This window comes from Arachis hypogaea, chromosome 12, assembly GCF_003086295.3.
Source record: "Arachis hypogaea cultivar Tifrunner chromosome 12, arahy.Tifrunner.gnm2.J5K5, whole genome shotgun sequence".
NCBI lineage: Eukaryota > Viridiplantae > Streptophyta > Magnoliopsida > Fabales > Fabaceae > Arachis > Arachis hypogaea.
In genome coordinates this window covers 90,890,241-90,907,755 of record NC_092047.1, presented here as the reverse complement: position 1 = coordinate 90,907,755, position 17,515 = coordinate 90,890,241, and the positions used below count along the sequence as shown (strand labels likewise).

The 17,515-nt window shown below is 36.4% G+C and overlaps 1 protein-coding gene across 1 annotated transcript; it reads right to left on the bottom strand.

The window, feature by feature from the left end:
• Positions 1 to 794: 794 nt before the first annotated feature.
• On the bottom strand, positions 795 to 3,129 carry LOC112727700 (cytochrome b5). Its single transcript, XM_025777566.3, has 4 exons — positions 2,925 to 3,129; positions 2,699 to 2,814; positions 1,400 to 1,466; positions 795 to 1,301 (listed from the first exon to the last, which is right to left on the bottom strand). Exons 2-4 carry the CDS (start codon positions 2,774 to 2,776, stop codon positions 1,051 to 1,053), a joined length of 396 nt encoding a protein of 131 aa, XP_025633351.1. The 5' UTR covers positions 2,777 to 2,814; positions 2,925 to 3,129; the 3' UTR covers positions 795 to 1,050.
• Positions 3,130 to 17,515: the final 14,386 nt, after the last annotated feature.

Genomic DNA, 17,515 nt, shown 5'->3' with positions numbered 1-17,515 from the left:
TAATAATATAAATAATATTCAATATTAATTATAATATAAATAATTAATATAAATTATTAATTAAATAAAAACTTAATTATTTAATCTAATTAATTATTTAATTAATTATTATTTAAATAATTAATATAAATTATTAATTAAATAAAAATATAATTATTTAATATAATTTTTATTATAATTATTACTAATTTAATTATTATTTAATTATTTAATTATTTCAAATTTTATATTATTATTTTTTTTAATAACTTGCCAAATGGCAAGTTATTATTGGTTAATTTGAGTCCCTGCTTAAGGAATATTAGGCAAAGTCAAAGAGGAACTCACCATTGGAGGTGCTCTTAAGGTCAAGCTCAACCTTGATCTATAGCTTGTTTCCACCATTAAAATGGATTACAGAATTTATTAAAAAAAAAACTTGTCACTCTTCTTGCTTATCGACACACCAAGGGTGTTTTTTATTGTACACTAAAAATACGTTTCATTTGGTTCATTTTTAAAAACAAAAATTACTTCTTTATAATTAACAAAATACTCACATTTTGATTAAAAATTTTTTTTCACATTTATATAATTTTAAAAATGATTTAAGATATTAAAAATCAACTCTTTTTTCCCTTTCAAAAATTAAAAATAATAGTATCATAAGAATCTGTTTTCAAAAAAAAAAAAAATAATTAAATAAAAATTAATTAGTCTTTACTTTCTTATTATCTTGTAAACCTCCATGTACTATAGAAGAGTCAAATATCCCAAGTAATACCAAGAAAATGAAACCTAATATTGTAAGATTCTTTTCAACGGAAGAATGTTATAATTTATAAAACAATTATTGAGAATCACCGGATGTTTCAAAGTTTTAAACTCCATAAAACTCTTCCTGCAGAAATGTCAATGACAGAGAAAGACAATATTTTCTAGCACCAAATTACTTAGACAAAAACAAGACAAGTGCAACATAACTTGGTATATAAGATAGAAACAACATATCCTTGGAGTCCCTCATATAATCAATCTCTCAACACTAACATATTATTGCAGTTAAAATGATCATGATGATTTGGTGTAGAAGCGAATTCCGACGGCCAAACCCAAGATGAGCAGAGGGAGTAGGAACTGGAGAAGCTTGATGACAAACTGTGGCGTCTTGTCCTGGTTGTAGTGAGGTTGTTTTGGGGGAGTGTACTTAACCTTGGATGGAATGGTTGATGAATCGATTTCTCCGATGTAGAACTCATCCATCATCGCCACGGCGCTGGTGCTGTGACCAATATCGTCAAAATCATTAGACGCATCTTTCCCTGCATATGCATCACAATTTGGTAAGACCATGAGGAAAGGATGAGAAATTCTTGTATGCAAGATTACATCAAACGACATCACAAAACAAATTTGGTACCTGTGGAAGACAACAGGACTTCATCCCCACCAGGGTGGTCCTCTAAGAACTTGGTCACATCATAAACCTGTTTCCAAAAGAGCCAACGTAAGTAAAAAGGAACAAATTCTAAAGAAGCCAACAAATCAGAACGTGGATCTAAATAAACTAAGATCCAAGATAGCACTTTACATTGTTTAGATTGTTTTCGATACTCTCCAACACACAAGATCTCTCCAAATTATCTCAAATGAAATGCTCAATTCCAGAAATGGCACAACGGACCGAAAGGCACATAAATTAATAGTTAATACTCCCTAGCATAAACCAAGTGATAACACCTTGATCTTTGATCTTATGACAGTATTTCAATGGAAAAAGAAATTAAAATCAGATAATCAGGACATCCAAAAAGACAATGTCAAGGTTTAGTAAAATCAAGTGATTGTTAAAAAGCATGTTTAACACGTTTCTAGCTAGTAGCTACTAATTCATCATGAACATTACATGTAGAATGGTACCAATTAATTTATTTATATAGTCTGATAAAAAAAAAAAAACTGGGTACAAAATGAAATCACCAATTCAAAAGCAGTAGTTTGGAAACAAATTTTTCTTTAAAAAAGAAAACATAAAAATTGCATTCAAACAATTAAAATCAACAATCAGTGAATGGATGAAGTTCAAGCTTAGGCTTCTTTTATCATCTACTAATTACAGGAACAATTAGTTCTTCCAAAGCACTTGATATGCTTCAAATAACACTGTTAGACAGCAAAAACAATACCAAACAAATCCACAGTTAAAATTTCTGTAATCTTCAAAAAAGCATCATTATATTGGATAGATCCCTCAGTCAGAAGTTCAGAACAAATTCCATCAATTAAATAGATCTAACAAATCCCAGTCCTCGATCCAAGTTTCCAGCAAAAAGAAGTCGAGAAAACACAAATGGATAACCAAAAACAATGTGAATCTCTCCTAGTCAAACTGAATCTTCTATGGTCAAACCAAGCCAAATCAAATCAAATCAGATAGTAAAAGCCAAACAACACTAGAATCTCTTTTATTTCGATCTTTTGTTTTTCGGGATTATAAAAATGACTGAATCTACTATGAATCTGTGATTCCCATTCCATTTGAAACCCCCCCCCCCTTTTTCTAAAAAAAATAAAAAATCAACACAAAACGTAAGAATCACAAAATGAACCTTGATAATATCAAGAACCCATGAAGGAAAAACCAAAAAGCCAGCATCTTTGGATTCAAAAGCCATAACCAAACCAACTTCACACCCATGCAAAAATTTAGGGGAGTTACCTTGCCATGAATGACGAGCCAGCAATCTTTGCGGTGGTTGTGGGAAGAAACGTCAGCCAAAGTAAAAACCTTACCCATTATTGTTTATCTTCTTGTTGTTGTTGGGGGGCGTGTGCCTAAGGAAAGCAAGAAGAAAACGGTTGTAATAATGTGATACTATGTGCTATGTGCGTTGAAAAGAAGAAAAGGTTGAGAAAGAGTAAGAAAAAAAAAAAAAAAAGATTACCTGTTAATCAAATGGCCGAGAGGCTTTGGAATTTTGAATGAAGGACTTGGAGAGTAGTTGGTGAGGAATAAGTAGCAATGGGTTTTTGTTGGTTGGTCGGTTTTTGGTTGATGATTGTAATTGGGGTTGGTGAGGGTGGAATTCTCGAACGGCTTTGTCACACCAACCCACCTACACGAGACAAATTTTTTTTTTCCCCACAAAAATGGTAGTAAAAGAATTTTCTGAAGATGTAATAATTATTAAGGTTTAATTAATATGTGCCCTTAGCATACATAATAAGTTTAATATTAGTGAAAAATTTTAAATATTTTTATTTAATAAATATAAAATAAATACATTAAAAATTTAAATTTTTTATATTTTTAATAAAAAATTTTTTACTTTATAATCTTAACATGTGTTTTTTTTAAGGATACATAATAGATAAACCCTAATTATTATTAGAATGTTATTATATTTTAATTAATTTTGTAGTTAGGTCATAATCTCTTTATACGAAGGGAATCTTTAACCTCCCTATTAGAGAGAGACAGTGATGTAACGATATAAATTCTCAACCTAACTCGTTCATTCCACAGTAGAAATTGAATTCGAAGGGAATTCTCAACCTTTTCTATTCAATTCCTCGACGTAGTAAGAGAGGGAATTCTCAACCCTGCTTGTCCACCGTAACAAGAGAGGGAATCCTCAATCTCAACTTGTCTTCCACAGCAAGAGATTTAACCCTATCTCAACTTGCCTATACGTGAGCGGGACAAAGCCACCGTCCTCACCATATCAATCCAAAACTCATTTCAATCAAACATAATCAGACATAACCAAAATTTGAATTAATGATACATAATTTAACCGAAGAGAATCCTCAACCTTCTATCTAACTTTTCGATGCGACAAGAGAGAGAATCTTCAACCTCAAGCTCGTCCACCGCAACAAGAGAATGAATCCTCAACCTCAACTTGTCTATTGCATCAAAAAATGGAATCCTTAATCTCAACTTGCCTATTCATGAGCGGGACAAAGCCACCGTTGGTGGGTGAAATTAAACTTCGCACAACTGAACCAGCAAGTACACTGGGTCGTCCAAGTAATACTTGAGTAAGTCAGGGTCGATCCTATGAGGATTGTGATTTGAAGCAAGCTATGGTTATCTTGTAGATCTTAGTCAGTCGGATAGAAAATTTGTTTGTTTGTTTAAAGCGCATAAAAGGAAAATAAAGAAAACGTTACTCAATTGATGGTGAAAGCAATGATAAGAAGATGGTTAAGGCTTAGAGATGCTTTGTTCTTCTGGATTAATCCGGACTTACTGTCTACTCCAACTGCGAATGATTTCTTCTATGGCAGGCTGTATGTGATCAACGCCTTTCTTTGAGAGGTCGCCAAGGCTCCTCCAGATCTGAACCCCAGGGTTAGTGCGGATCCATTCTGATTGAGGGTGAAGCTCCTGCAATTCATTCTCCTTAGTGATCCTACTCAAAATGCCACAGACAAGGTCGAATCTTCCGGATCAGAGAATGATGTACCTTTAGTTCTAGCCTCTACCACAAAGACTCTAATCTCCACATACCTCGGCTGAACTGGTGTCTCGAGAAGTCCCCAACGAAGTCGTGGATTAGCCGTCTAAGAGATGTATAATCAAGCTAGTGGTTCATCATTGTCCGGTGAAAGACTCACTCTGAACCCATGTAGAATGAGATAATCTTGTGCCGGTTCAACACATTCATATTGATGAAGAACGAAGATACATCTTAGAATAGGGAATCAAACACGAATTGAAGATAGAATAGTAATACTCTATTAATTCATAAAACTCAACAGAGCTCCTCCCCTCAACCTAGGAGGTTTAGAAACTCATACTGATAGAAAATACAATATAAAACGTGTAAAGTTTCAAAAGGTTTCTTGAAAAGTGTAAAAGTTCTCAAATAAATACTAGACTTATGACTAAGAATTACATAAGAAGGGTAAAACAGTCTTTTAGTACAAAAATCTACTTATGGGGCCCACTTGGTGAGTGTTTGGACTGAGCTTAATTGAGATCCACGTGCTAGGAGACTCCTTGGGCATTGAACGCTTGCTTGGGGGTCCTTTGTGGGTGTTAGACACTGGTCTCCTCCTTGTGGGCGTTGGATGCCTGAATAGGGCTGGAGGCTGGCGTTGAACACCAGTTTTAGGCCTTCAATTCTGAAGCAAAATATAAACTATTATACATTGCTGGAAAGATCTGGATGTTAGCTTTTCATAGCCATTGAGAACGCTCCATTTGGACTTCTGTAGCTCCAGAAAAGCTCTTTCGAGTGCAAGGAGATCAGATCCTAACAGCATCTACAACACTTTCTCTGTCTCTGAATCAGACTTTTGCTCCAGCTCCTCAATTTTAGCCAAAAAATACCTGAAATTGCATAGAAACACACAAACTCAAAGTAGAATCCAAAAATGTAAATTTTACACTAAAACCTATGAAAACTTAATAAAACTTAAACAAAACATACTAAAAACTATATGAAAATGATGCCAAAAAGTGTATAAAATATCCGCTCATCAAAACACCAAACTTAAAAACTGTTGCTTGTCCTCAAGCAACTAAAGACAAAGTAGGATAAAAAGAAGAGTAAGATACAATAAATCTCAGAGTTTTCAATAAAGCCCAGTTTCAATTAGATGAGCGGGACTTAGTAGCTTTTTGCTTCTGAATAGTTTTGTCATCTCACTATCCATTGAAACTCAGAAGTGTTGGCCTTTTTAGGAACTTAGAATCCAAATGATATTATTGACTGTCCTAGTTCAGTTCCTTTTTATTCTTGAACACAGCTTTTAGAGTCTTGGCCGTGGCTCTAAGCACATTGTTTTCCAGTATTACCACCGGATACATAAATGTCACAGACACTTAACTGGGTGAACCCTTTCGGATTGTGATTCAGCTTTGCTAGAATCCCCAGATAGAGGTGTCCAGAGTTCTTAAGCACACTCTTTTTGCTTTGGATCACGACTTTAAGTGCTCAGTCTCAAGCTTTTTACTTGACACCTTCACACCACAAGCATATAGTTAGGGACACTTTTCAATTGAAGTGCTTAGGCCAAGATTTTACTCCTTTTAGGCCCTCCTAACCATTGATACTCAAGGTCTTGGATCCTTTTACCCTTGCCTTTTGGTTTAAAAGGTTATTGGCTTTTTGCTCTTGCCTTTTGGTTTAAAGAGCTATTGGCTTTTTCTACTTTTTATTTCTTTTCTGCTTGCTTTTTTTTGTAAGCATATATATATATATATATATATATATATATATATATTCTTTTATTGCTTTTTTGCTGCTTTTTCTTGCTTCAAGAATCAATTTATGGATTTTTAAGATTACCAATACTACTTCACTTTTATCATCATTCTTTTAAGAGCCAACTTTCTTAATTCCAACTTCAAATATGCACTGTTTATTCATACATTCAGAAAACAAAAGCAATGCCACCACATCAAAATAATTGACTATTCTTATTATAGAACTCGAAATTCATGCATCTTAATTTTCTTTTTCAAATAAAATTTTCTTTTAAGGTGAGAGATATATGGAACATTTTATAACTTTAAGACATAGATGATCATGCAACAAGAATAAGAGAACAAACAATAAAACATAACAGAAAATAGAAAAATAACATAAGAAAAGGGGATTAAGAGAACGAATCCACCTTAGTGATGGCGACTACTACTCCTCCTTGAGGATCCAATGTAGTGCTTGATCTCTTCAATGTCACGCCCTTGTCTCTGTTGTTCTTCCCTCATAGTCCTTTGATCTTCTCTTATTTCATTGAGGATGGTAGAATACTTTTGATGCTCCAACCTCAATTGCTCTATATTAGTGTTTAATTCTCCAAGAGAATTATGCAATTGGTCCCAATAGTCTTGAGGAGGAAATTGCATCCCTTGAGGTATCTCAGAGATTTCTTGTTGAGGCGGTTGCACATGCTCATGTGTATGCTCTCTAGTTTGCTCCATCTTCTTCTTAGTGATGGGATTATCCTCCTCAATGAAGATGTCTCCCTCTATGACAATTCTAGTTGAATTGCATAGGTGACATATAAGGTGAGGGAATGCCAACCTTGCTTTGGTGGAAGGCTTTTCAGCTATCTTGTATAATTCTTGAGGTATCACCTCATGTACTTCCACCTCACTCCCAATCATGATGCAATGGATCATGATGCCTCTGTCAATGGTTACTTCTGATCGATTGCTAGTAGGGATGATAGAGCGTTGGATGAATTCCAACCATCCTCTAGCTAAGGGCTTGAGGTCAAGCCTTCTTAGTTGAATGGGCTTGCCTTGGAAATCCCTTTTCCACTGTGCTCCTTCCACACAGATGTCTGAGAGCACTTGATCCCGTCTTTGATCAAAGTTGACCCTTCTAGTATAAGGATGTGGGTCTCCTTGCATTAAAGGCAAGTTGAACACCAACCTCACACTTTTCGGACTAAAGTCCAAGATTCTCCCTCGGACCATGGTGCTCCAATTCTTGGGATTTAGGTTCACACTAATGTCATGATTTTTTTGTGACCCATGCATTAGCATAGAACTCTTGCACCATTAAGATCCCAACCTCTTGGATGGGATTGGTTAGGACTTCCCAAGGGACCTCATTCTTCTTAAGCCTAAAAGGGACCTCAGATATCACTTTCTTCTCTGCCACTACTTTATAGAAGTGGTCTTGGTGGGCTTCGGTGATGAATCTCTCCATCTCCCATGCTTTGGAGTGGCGGCTATGGCCTTTTCTTTCCTCTTTCTAGAGGTTTCTCCAACCTTGGGTGCCATAAGTGGTAATGAAAAGCAAAAAACAACGCTTTTTCCATACCAAACTTAAAAGCTTTGCTCGTCCTTGAGCAAAAATAAATAAAAGAGAAGAATGGAGTAAAAGAAGAAGAAAATAGATGGAGAATGAGGGAGAGAAGAAATTCGGCCAAGGGGGATTTAGAGTGTATGAATTGTGTGTATGAAGGGTTAGTAAGAGAGGGTATCTATAGAAGTAGGCTAGGTTAGGGTTTAGTCATGAGTGGGTAATTGGGAGGGAAATTTGATTTTGAAGTGGGTGGGGATTGTGATGGTTTTGGGAAAGTGATATGGATGTGATTGGGCTAGGGTTTATAGGGAAGAGTGTATGGGAAAGTGTGAAAAAGAAGAGTGAAGAAGTGGGGTAGGTAAAGATGTTGTGGGACCCACTGGTCCTGAGAGGCTAGGGAATTCAGAGTTCCTGCCCTTCTTCATGGGCGTTCAACGCCCAGCACTATGCTTTTGGCTGGCGTTCAACACCAGCTATGCTGCCACTTGGGGTGTTAAACGCCCTGGCTTTGCCTCTGGTTGGCATTCAACACCAGCGAGTCTGCCAATTTGGGCGTTGAACGCCCAGCTAGTGCTCCCTGGCTGGCGTTCAACGCCAGCAAGACACTCTATCCAGAATGGTCTATTTTCATTGCTGAACCTTTCTATCTCTGTTCTGACTGTTGCACATGATCATGAACCTAAAGAAATAACTAAAAAAACATTTAAGGAATTAAAAGAAATAGAAATAACTAAATAGGGTTGGGTTGCCTCCTAACAAGTGCTTCTTTAACGTCACTAGTTTGACGGTTAGCTCCTTATGGAGAATGATATGGGCTCATAATTTTTTTCTTTACAGTGAACTTTCTTCCTGTCTTCTCATGAATGAGCTCCACATGCTCTAGAGATAGGACACGACTCGCTGTATGTGGTATGACTGGCTTCTTGGTAAAGACAACTCTCATGCCAGGTGAGAGGCCTTCAGTAGGGACTTTCTTGTCCCTCCAGCCTTTAGGTACTTTCTTCTTAGTACCTTTGTTATCAGTGCTTGTTGATGGCTGCCCAACACCAAACTTAGAATTGATGTTTGGGGGCTTAGTAAAGCTCTACACTGAAAGAGATGGTTGGAACACTAAGTGTTGCACAGTTATCTTTCTTTTTTCAAAGGGAGAGTTGGGGTGAGGCATCTTGAACAAGATGTGATCCTCCCCTAGCTAGTTGTAGAATCAGTTCTTCCTTAGCTACATCAATGATAGCATTGGTAGTGGCTAGGAAAGGTCTTTCAAGGATGATGGATTCATCCTCATCTTCCCTAGTATCTAGAATTATGAAGTTTGCAGGGATGTAAAGGTCTTCAACCTTCACCAAGACATCTTCTACTAAGCCATATGCTTTCTTCATTGATTTGTCTGCCATCTCTAGTGAGATATTTACAGCTTGTACCTCAAAGATTCCCAACTTCTCCATTTACAGAGAGTGTCATGAGGTTTATACTTGACCCTAGGTCACACAGAGCCTTCTCAAAGGTCATGGTGCCTATGGTGCAAGGAATTAGGAAGCATCCGGGATCCGAAGCTTCTGAGGTAGATTCTGCTGTACCAAAGCATTGAGTTCTTTGGTAAGCACTGGAGGTTCTTCCTCCAAAGGTTTTGTATCAAACTGCTTGGCATTAAGCTTCATGATAGTTCCTAGGTACCGAGCAACTTGCTCTTCCCTAGTGTCTTTATCCTCATCAGAGAATGGGTATTCATCAGAACTCATGCACTGCAGGAGTGCATGCAAGGGAACCTCTATGGTCTCTACATGAGCCTTGGCTTCCTTTATTTTTTGGATAGGAATTTCCTCAGTGGGTGCTGAACACCCAGTAGGTATGCCATTACTGGCGTTCAACGCCAGTTCTGGTGGTTCTTTGGGCGTTGAACGCCCATCATGCATCACTTTACTGGCGTTCAACACTAGTTCCTTTGCCAAGTTGGGCGTTGTATGCCCAGTAAGACATTCCTTACTGGCGTTCAATGCCAGATTCCCTGCCAAATTGGGCATTGAACACCCAGTGAGGTCTTCCTCACTGGCGTTCAATGCCATCTCAGTTTCTCCAGATTCAGCCTCATCCTCAGTAGTGATGGCCTTGCACTCTTCTCTTGGGTTTACTTCAGTGTTACTAGGAAGAGTGTTAGGAGGAGTCTCAGGGATTCTCTTGCTCAGTTGACCAACTTGTACCTCCAAATTTCTAATGGAAGATCTTGTTTCAGTTATCAAACTATGAGTGGTCTTAGAGAGGTTGGAGACTATAGTTACTAAGTCAGAAGGGCTCTGCATAGGAGTTTCCATATTCCCTTGAGAAGATGGGAATGATGGCCTGTTGTTGAACCTATTCTGGGTTCTTCCACCTTGATTATTATTGAAGCCTTGCTGAGGCTTCTGTTGATCCTTCCATGAAAGGTTAGGATGATTCCTCCATGAGGGATTGTAGGTGTTTCCATAGGGTTCTCCTGTGTAATTCACCTCTTCCATGGGGGGTTGGTCAGGATCATAAGCTTCTACTTCAGAGGAAACTTCTTGAGTGCTGCCAGATGCAGCTTGCATTCCAATCAAATGCTGAGAGATCATATTGACCTGCTGGGTCAAGATCTTGTTCTGAGCCAATGTGGCATTCAGAGTGTCTACTTCAAGAACTCTTTTCTTCTAATCTACCCCATTATTCACAGGGTTTCTCTCAGAAGTGTACATGAATTGGTTGTTTACAACCATCTCAATGAGTTTTCTTGCTTCTGCAGGCATTTTCTTCAAATAGAGTGATCCACCTGCAGAGCTGTCCAATGATATTTTGGACATCTCAAAAAGACCATCATAGAAGATGCCTAGGATAGACCATTATGAGAGCACGTCAGAAGGACATCTTCTGATCAGTTGCTTGTATCTTTTCCAAGTTTCATAGAGGGATACACCTTCTCTTTGTCTGAAGGTTTGAACTTCCACTCTAATTTTGCTCATCTTCTGAGGAGGAAAGAACTTGGCCAAGAAAGCATTGATCAATTTTTCCCAAGAGTCTAGGCTTTCTTTAGGTTGAGAATCCAACCATATTTTAGCTATGTCTCTAACTGCAAAGGGAAAGAGCATAAGTCTGTAGACCTCAGGATCCACTCCATTGGTTTTGACAGTGTCATAGATTTGCAAGAATTCCAATAGGAATTGGTGTGGATCTTCCAATGGAAGTCCATGGAACTTGCGATTTTGTTGCAGAAGAGAGACTAACTGAGGCTTAAGCTCAAAGTTGTTAGCTCTAATGGAAGGTATGGAGATGCTTCTTCCGTAAAAATCAAAGGTTGGTATGGTGTAGTAACCAAGAACCTTTCTTGTATCTCCTCCATTATTAGGATTATCTGCCATGTCTTCAGCTTTTTGTTCGAAATTTTTTGAGAGGTTTCTTCCAGAGTGTTGTACTTTAGCTTGTTATAAATGCCTCCTTAGAGTTTTATTATGTTCAAGATCAGGTTTAAAAAGAGGTTCTTTATCCCTATTCCTGCTCATAAACAAGAAAAAGAAGCAAGAAAGAAGAAGAATGTGAGCTCTATGTTCAAGAACAGAGGACTCCCTGTGAGATGTAAAGAAGAAAGAAAAGAAGAATGAAGATAGAGAAGAGAGAAGAAGAATTCGAAAAGAGAGGGATAGAAATTCAAAAATTAGAAATAAAAAGAAAAAATGTTTTTATTTTTATTTTAACTATTAATTAAATTAAAAAATTAAAGCTAATTAACTAAAAAGATTTGAAAATTAAATGATGAATTTTCGAAAAAGAAGAGAGAGAAAGAGAGAAGATATTTTCAAAAATTAGAAGAGAGAAGAGTTAGTTAGGAAGTTTTGAAAAAGAAGAAAGAGAAAACAATAAAGTAATTAAGAAAGATTAGAAAAGATTTGAATTTAAAATTTAAAATTAGAAAAGATAAGATAAGATTTTAAAAAGATATGAAAAAGATTTGATTTTAGAAATTGAAATTGGAAAAGATAAGATAAGAATTTGAAAAGGTTTGAAAAAGATTTGAAAAGATAAGATTTGAAATTTGATTTTTGAAAAAGATTTGATTTTGAAATTTGAATTTGAAATAAGATAAGATAAGATTTTTGAATTTTAAAGAAAGATAAAAAGATAAGATAGTGGTTTGAAAAAGATATGATTTTTGAAATTTAAAACTAAGATAAGATAAGATAATGATTTTGCAATTAAAATTTGAAATCTTTTTGATGATTTTCGAAAATTAAAGTAAAAAGATAGAAAACATATTTAATTTTTTTATTTTTGAATTTAAAGAAGAAAGAGAAAAATAACAAAAAGACACCAAACTTAAAATTTTTAGATCTAAGACACCTAGAATTTAAAAATTGCAAAGAAACATACAAAGAGATACCTGATGAGCGGATAATTTATACGCTTTTTAGCATTATTTTTAGGTAGTTTTTAGTATGATTTTGTTAGTTTTTAGTATATAATTATGAGTTTTTAAATAAAAATCACATTTCTAGACTTTACTATGAGTTTGTGTGTTTTTCTGTGATTTCTGGTATTTTCTGGCTGAAATTGAGGGACCTGAGAAAAAATCTGATTCAGAGGCTGAAAAAGGACTGCAGATGCTGTTGGATTCTGACCTCCCTGCACTCGAAGTAGATTTTCTGGAGCTACAGAAGCCCAATCGGCACGTTCTCAATTGCGTTGGAAAGTAGATATCCTGGGCTTTCCAGCAATATATAATAGTCCATACTTTGTCCCAGACTTGATGGCCCAAACTGGCGTTCAAAGTCAGCCCAAAGAATTCTGGCGTAAAACGCCCAAACTAGCACCAGAATTGGAGTTAAACGCCCAAACTGGCACCAAAGATGGCGTTTAACTCCAAGAACAGCCTAAGTACGAAAAAGCTTCAATGCTCAGCCCAAGCACACACCAAGTGGGCCTCGGAAGTGAATTTCTGCCTCATTTACTTATTTCTGTAAACCCTAGGCCATTAGTTCATTATAAATAGGACCTTTTACTATTGTATTTTCATCTGGGATCACTTTCATCTTTGATCTTTGGAACTTGTATGTTCACGTTTGGAGAGGCTAGCCTCACGGCCATGCCTAGACCTTTCACTTATGTATTCTCAACGGTGGAGTTTCTACACCCCATAGATTAAGGTGTGGAGTTCTGCTGTTCTTCATGAATTAATACAAGTACTATTGTTTTTCTCTTGAATTCACGCCTACTTCTTCTCTAAGATATCCACTCGCACTTCAACCTGATGAATATGATGATCTGTGACACTCATCATCATTCTCACCTATGAGCGCGTGCCTGACAACCACGTCCGTTCTATCTACAATAGCTTGAGTGCGTATCTCTTGGGTTTCTAATCTAAGATTAGAACCTTCGTGGTATAGGCTAGAATTATTGGTAGCCATTCCTGGGATCCGGAAAGTCTAAACCTTGTCTGTGGTATTCCGAGTAGGATCTGGGAAGGGATGACTATGACGAGCTTCAAACCTGCGAATTTGGGGCGCAAGTGACAGTGCGCAAAAGGACAATGGTCCTATTCCGACGCTAGCGAGAACCGACAGATGATTAGCCGTGTGGTGACAGCGCATATGGATTTGTTTTCATCTGAGAGGATCATACAGCTTGCCATGGAAGGAGGTAACGCATGGTTGGAAGAAGGCAATAGGAAAGCAGAGGTTCAGAAGCAATAAAGCATCTCCATACGCTTATCTGAAATTCCCACCAATGAATTACATAAGTATTTCTATCTTATTTTATATTTTATTTATGTTTTAATGATCAAAACCTCATAACCATTTTAATCCACCTGACTGAGATTTACAAAGATGACCATAGCTTGCTTCAAGCCAACAATCTCCGTGGGATCGACTCTTACTCATGTAAGGTATTACTTGGACGACCCAGTGCACTTGCTGGTTAGTTGTGCGAAGTTGTGAAAAAGAGTTGAGATTAATACCAAACTTAAAAATTTTAAAATCAAAACAAGAAGAAAAACAAGAACACTTTGAAGATCAAGAAGAACACCGAAAACAAAATTTAAAGAATTCAAAGAAAATAAGAACATGCAAAGGACACCAAACTTAAAAATTTTGAAAACCAAAGATACCAATTTCAAAAATTTTAAAAAGAAAAGATACAAGAAGACACCAAACTTAAAGATTGACACAAGATTCAAACAAAAAACACTATTTTTGAAAATTTTTGGAAAAAGAGTCAAGAAATTTGAAAAATACTCAAACAAGAACAAAGACTCAAACCAAAGATCAAGATTAATAAAGAAAAGAAAAGGTTTTTGAAAAAATTTTGATTTTTGTTTTTCAAAAAAGAAGAAGAAAATAAAAGACTCAAGCAAAATTGAAGACAATACCTAATCTAAGCAACAAGATAATCCGATAGTTGTCCAAACTCGAACAATCCCCGGCAACAACGCTAAAAGCTTGGTGCGCAAAATTAAACTTCGCACAACTGAACCAGTAAGTGCACTAGGTCGTCCAAGTAATACCTGAGTGAGTCAGGGTCGATCCCACGAGGATTGTGATTTGAAGCAAGCTATAGTTATCTTGTAGATCTTAGTCAGGCGGATAAAAAAGTTGTTTGTTTGTTTGAAGCGCATAAAAGAAAAAAAAAACGTTACTCAATTGATGGTGAAAGCAATGATAAGAAGATGGTTAAGGCTTGGAGATGCTTTGTTCTTCTGGATTAATCCGGTCTTATTGTCTACTCCAACTGCGAATGATTTCTTCTATGGCAGCCTGTATGTGATCAACACCTTTCTTGAGAGGTCGCCAATGCTCCTCCAGATCTGAACCCCAGGGTTAGTGCGGATCCATTCTGATTGAGGGTGAAGCTCCTGCAGTTCATTCTCCTTAGTGATCCTACTCAAAATGCCACAGACAAGGTCGAATCTTCTGGATCAGAGAATGCTGCGCCTTTGGTTCTAGCTTCTACCACAAAGACTCTAATCTCCCCATACCTCGGCTGAACTGGTGTCTCGAGAAGTCCCTAACGAAGTCGTGGATTAGCCGTCTAAGAGATGTATAATCAAGCTAGTGGTTCATCATTGTCCAATGAAAGGCTCACTCTGAACCCATGTAGAATGAGACAACCACTTGTCGGTTCAATGCATTCCTATTAATGAAGAATGAAGATACATCTTAGAATAGAGAATCAAACACGGATTGAAGATAGAACAGTAATACTTTATTAATTCATAAAACTCAATAGAGCTCCTCCCCTCAACCTAGGAGGTTTAAAAACTCATACTGATAGAAAATACAATGTAAAACGTCTTTTAGTGCAAAACTCCAATTCTAGGGCCCACTTGGTGAGTGTTTGGGCTGAGCTTAATTGAGATCCACGTGCTAGGAGGCTCCTTGGGCATTGAACGCCTGTTTGGGGTCCTTTGTGGGTGTTGGACGCTGGTTTCCTCCTTGTGGGCATTGGACACCAGAATAGGGTTGGAGGCTGGCGTTGAACGCCAGTTTTGGGCCTTCAATTCTGAAGCAAAGTATGGACTATTAAACATTTCTGGAATGCTCTATTTGGACTTCTGTATCTCCAGAAAAACTCTTTTGAGTGTAAGGAGGTCAAATCCTGACAGCATCTACAGCACTTTCTCTGTCTCTGAATCAGACTTTTGCTCCAGCTCTTCAATTTCAGCCAGAAAATACCTAAAATTGCATAAAAACACACAAACTCAAAGTAGAATCTAAAAATGTGAATTTTACACTAAAACCTATGAAAACTTAATAAAACTTAAACAAAACATACTAAAAATTATATGAAAATGATGCTAAAAAGCGTATAAAATATCCGCTCATCAATCGTCCTCACAACGTCAATCATAATGTATTCTGAATTATAATCACAACACGAGAGAGGGAATTCTCAACGTCAACTCGCCAATTTATTTTGCGATATAGTGTCCACGACACTCTTGGGATATAGTTCCCGTCACACTTTTCAATAAAAATCTCATCATAATCACCATTCACATATATAAATATATAATCCAGAGGGAATCCTTGACGGAGGAAAATAATTGGTATAGAATTTTCACAAAATAATCTCGTCGAAGTATAGATCTAAACCAACAAACAACTCTCAATCAAAGTTTAATTTATTTGTCACAATGCAAACTAATAAAAACCGAGAGTATTTAAACATTGAGTTGTCTCTCAAGGAATTGCAGGAAAGTGTGCATATTATTGGTTATGAGATATTTTTGGGATTTTTGATTGATGAACAAGAAAATTAAACTAACAACTAAGAAATAGAAATGCTAAAAGATACTCATGGCAAGGATCAAGAGTCAAGGTTTCTCATCTTGTATCATTGACCACAATATGGTAATTACAAAGAGTTAATTCCACTTAGTTTTCCTCTAACATCGGAGGGTTAAGTCAAGTGGACATAATTGGTCATAAACCAACTAACAACTCTAAATCACCAATCAAACTAGACATCAATGATATCAAGGCACCCAAGTCCTCAATCACAAGCTAGGAGTATAAAAATCTACTCTAAAATCCAACCAAGCATTTTATCAAACACTTGGAAGGTATAAAAGGAAAGCATGGTAAAATAGTAAGAAATATAAAATCTAAAACTACCCAATGCAAAATAAAAATAATAACAACTCAAATAAACATCAATAAACAAAGGAACATCAAAATTGCATTAAAGAAAATCAATATCCAACAAGAGTTCTTAAACATAAAAGTGACCAAAATAAGAAATTAACAAGAAGAACTAAAAAAATTAAAGCAATGGAACAAGGAAGAGTAAAGAAAACTAAATCGAAACAAGTAATTAAACTTAAATCTAAGAAGAGATTAACTAAATCTAACCTAATTCTAGAGAGAAGAGAAAGCTCCTCGCTTTATAATATAACTAAAGCATGTTTCTAAACTACACCTAATTGCACTCCCCTTCGTCCTTCTTGAATTTGGCCTGTAATAGCTTCAGAAATGAGTTGGATTAGGCTCCAGCAAGTCCAGAAATCGCCCCAGCGTGTTCCTTTAATGAGGTCACGTGACAAGTGTCACGCGTACGCGTGGCCTGGTGAATTTCCTTCCTCACGTGTACGCGTGAGTCATGCATACGCATGGCCATGATTTCCACCAAATCCTCATTTCTTCATGAATTCTCCATTTTGCATGCTTTTTTCTTCACTTCTTCAATCCAATCTTTGCCTTATAAACCTGGAATCACTCATCAAACATATCAAGTGGGGTTTATCAACCTCCCCACACTTAAACCAAGCATGTCCTCATGCTAAATCAAGAAAGATACAAGAAAGAGGTATCAACATTTATTCAATGTAAATTATCTAAATGCAACCTATCTACATGCATGCAATTGCTTGGTTAAAATAAATCAATTTCCAAGAATACATATATAAACACAAGGCCTAAGGCAATCATAATAAAATCAAATCCACAATTGAATTGAGTTATTGAAAAGAATTTACAACTTGCAAGATAAGAAATAATAATAGGTAGAAACATAGAATTGAGCAATCAAACCCTCACCGGATGTGTATATGCTCTAGTCGCTCAAGTGTTTAGGGTTGATTCACTCAATTCTCCTCTAATAATATTTTCTAAGATTTGTTTTTCATCTAACAATCAACAATTATTCAATTTATGCATACAAATATCATGAGAACTTTTCAAAGGTTGTAATGGGGCTAGGGTCAAGGTAAGGATATCTATGGTTAAGTGAGCTTGAAAATTGAATCTTTGATTAACTTAAGC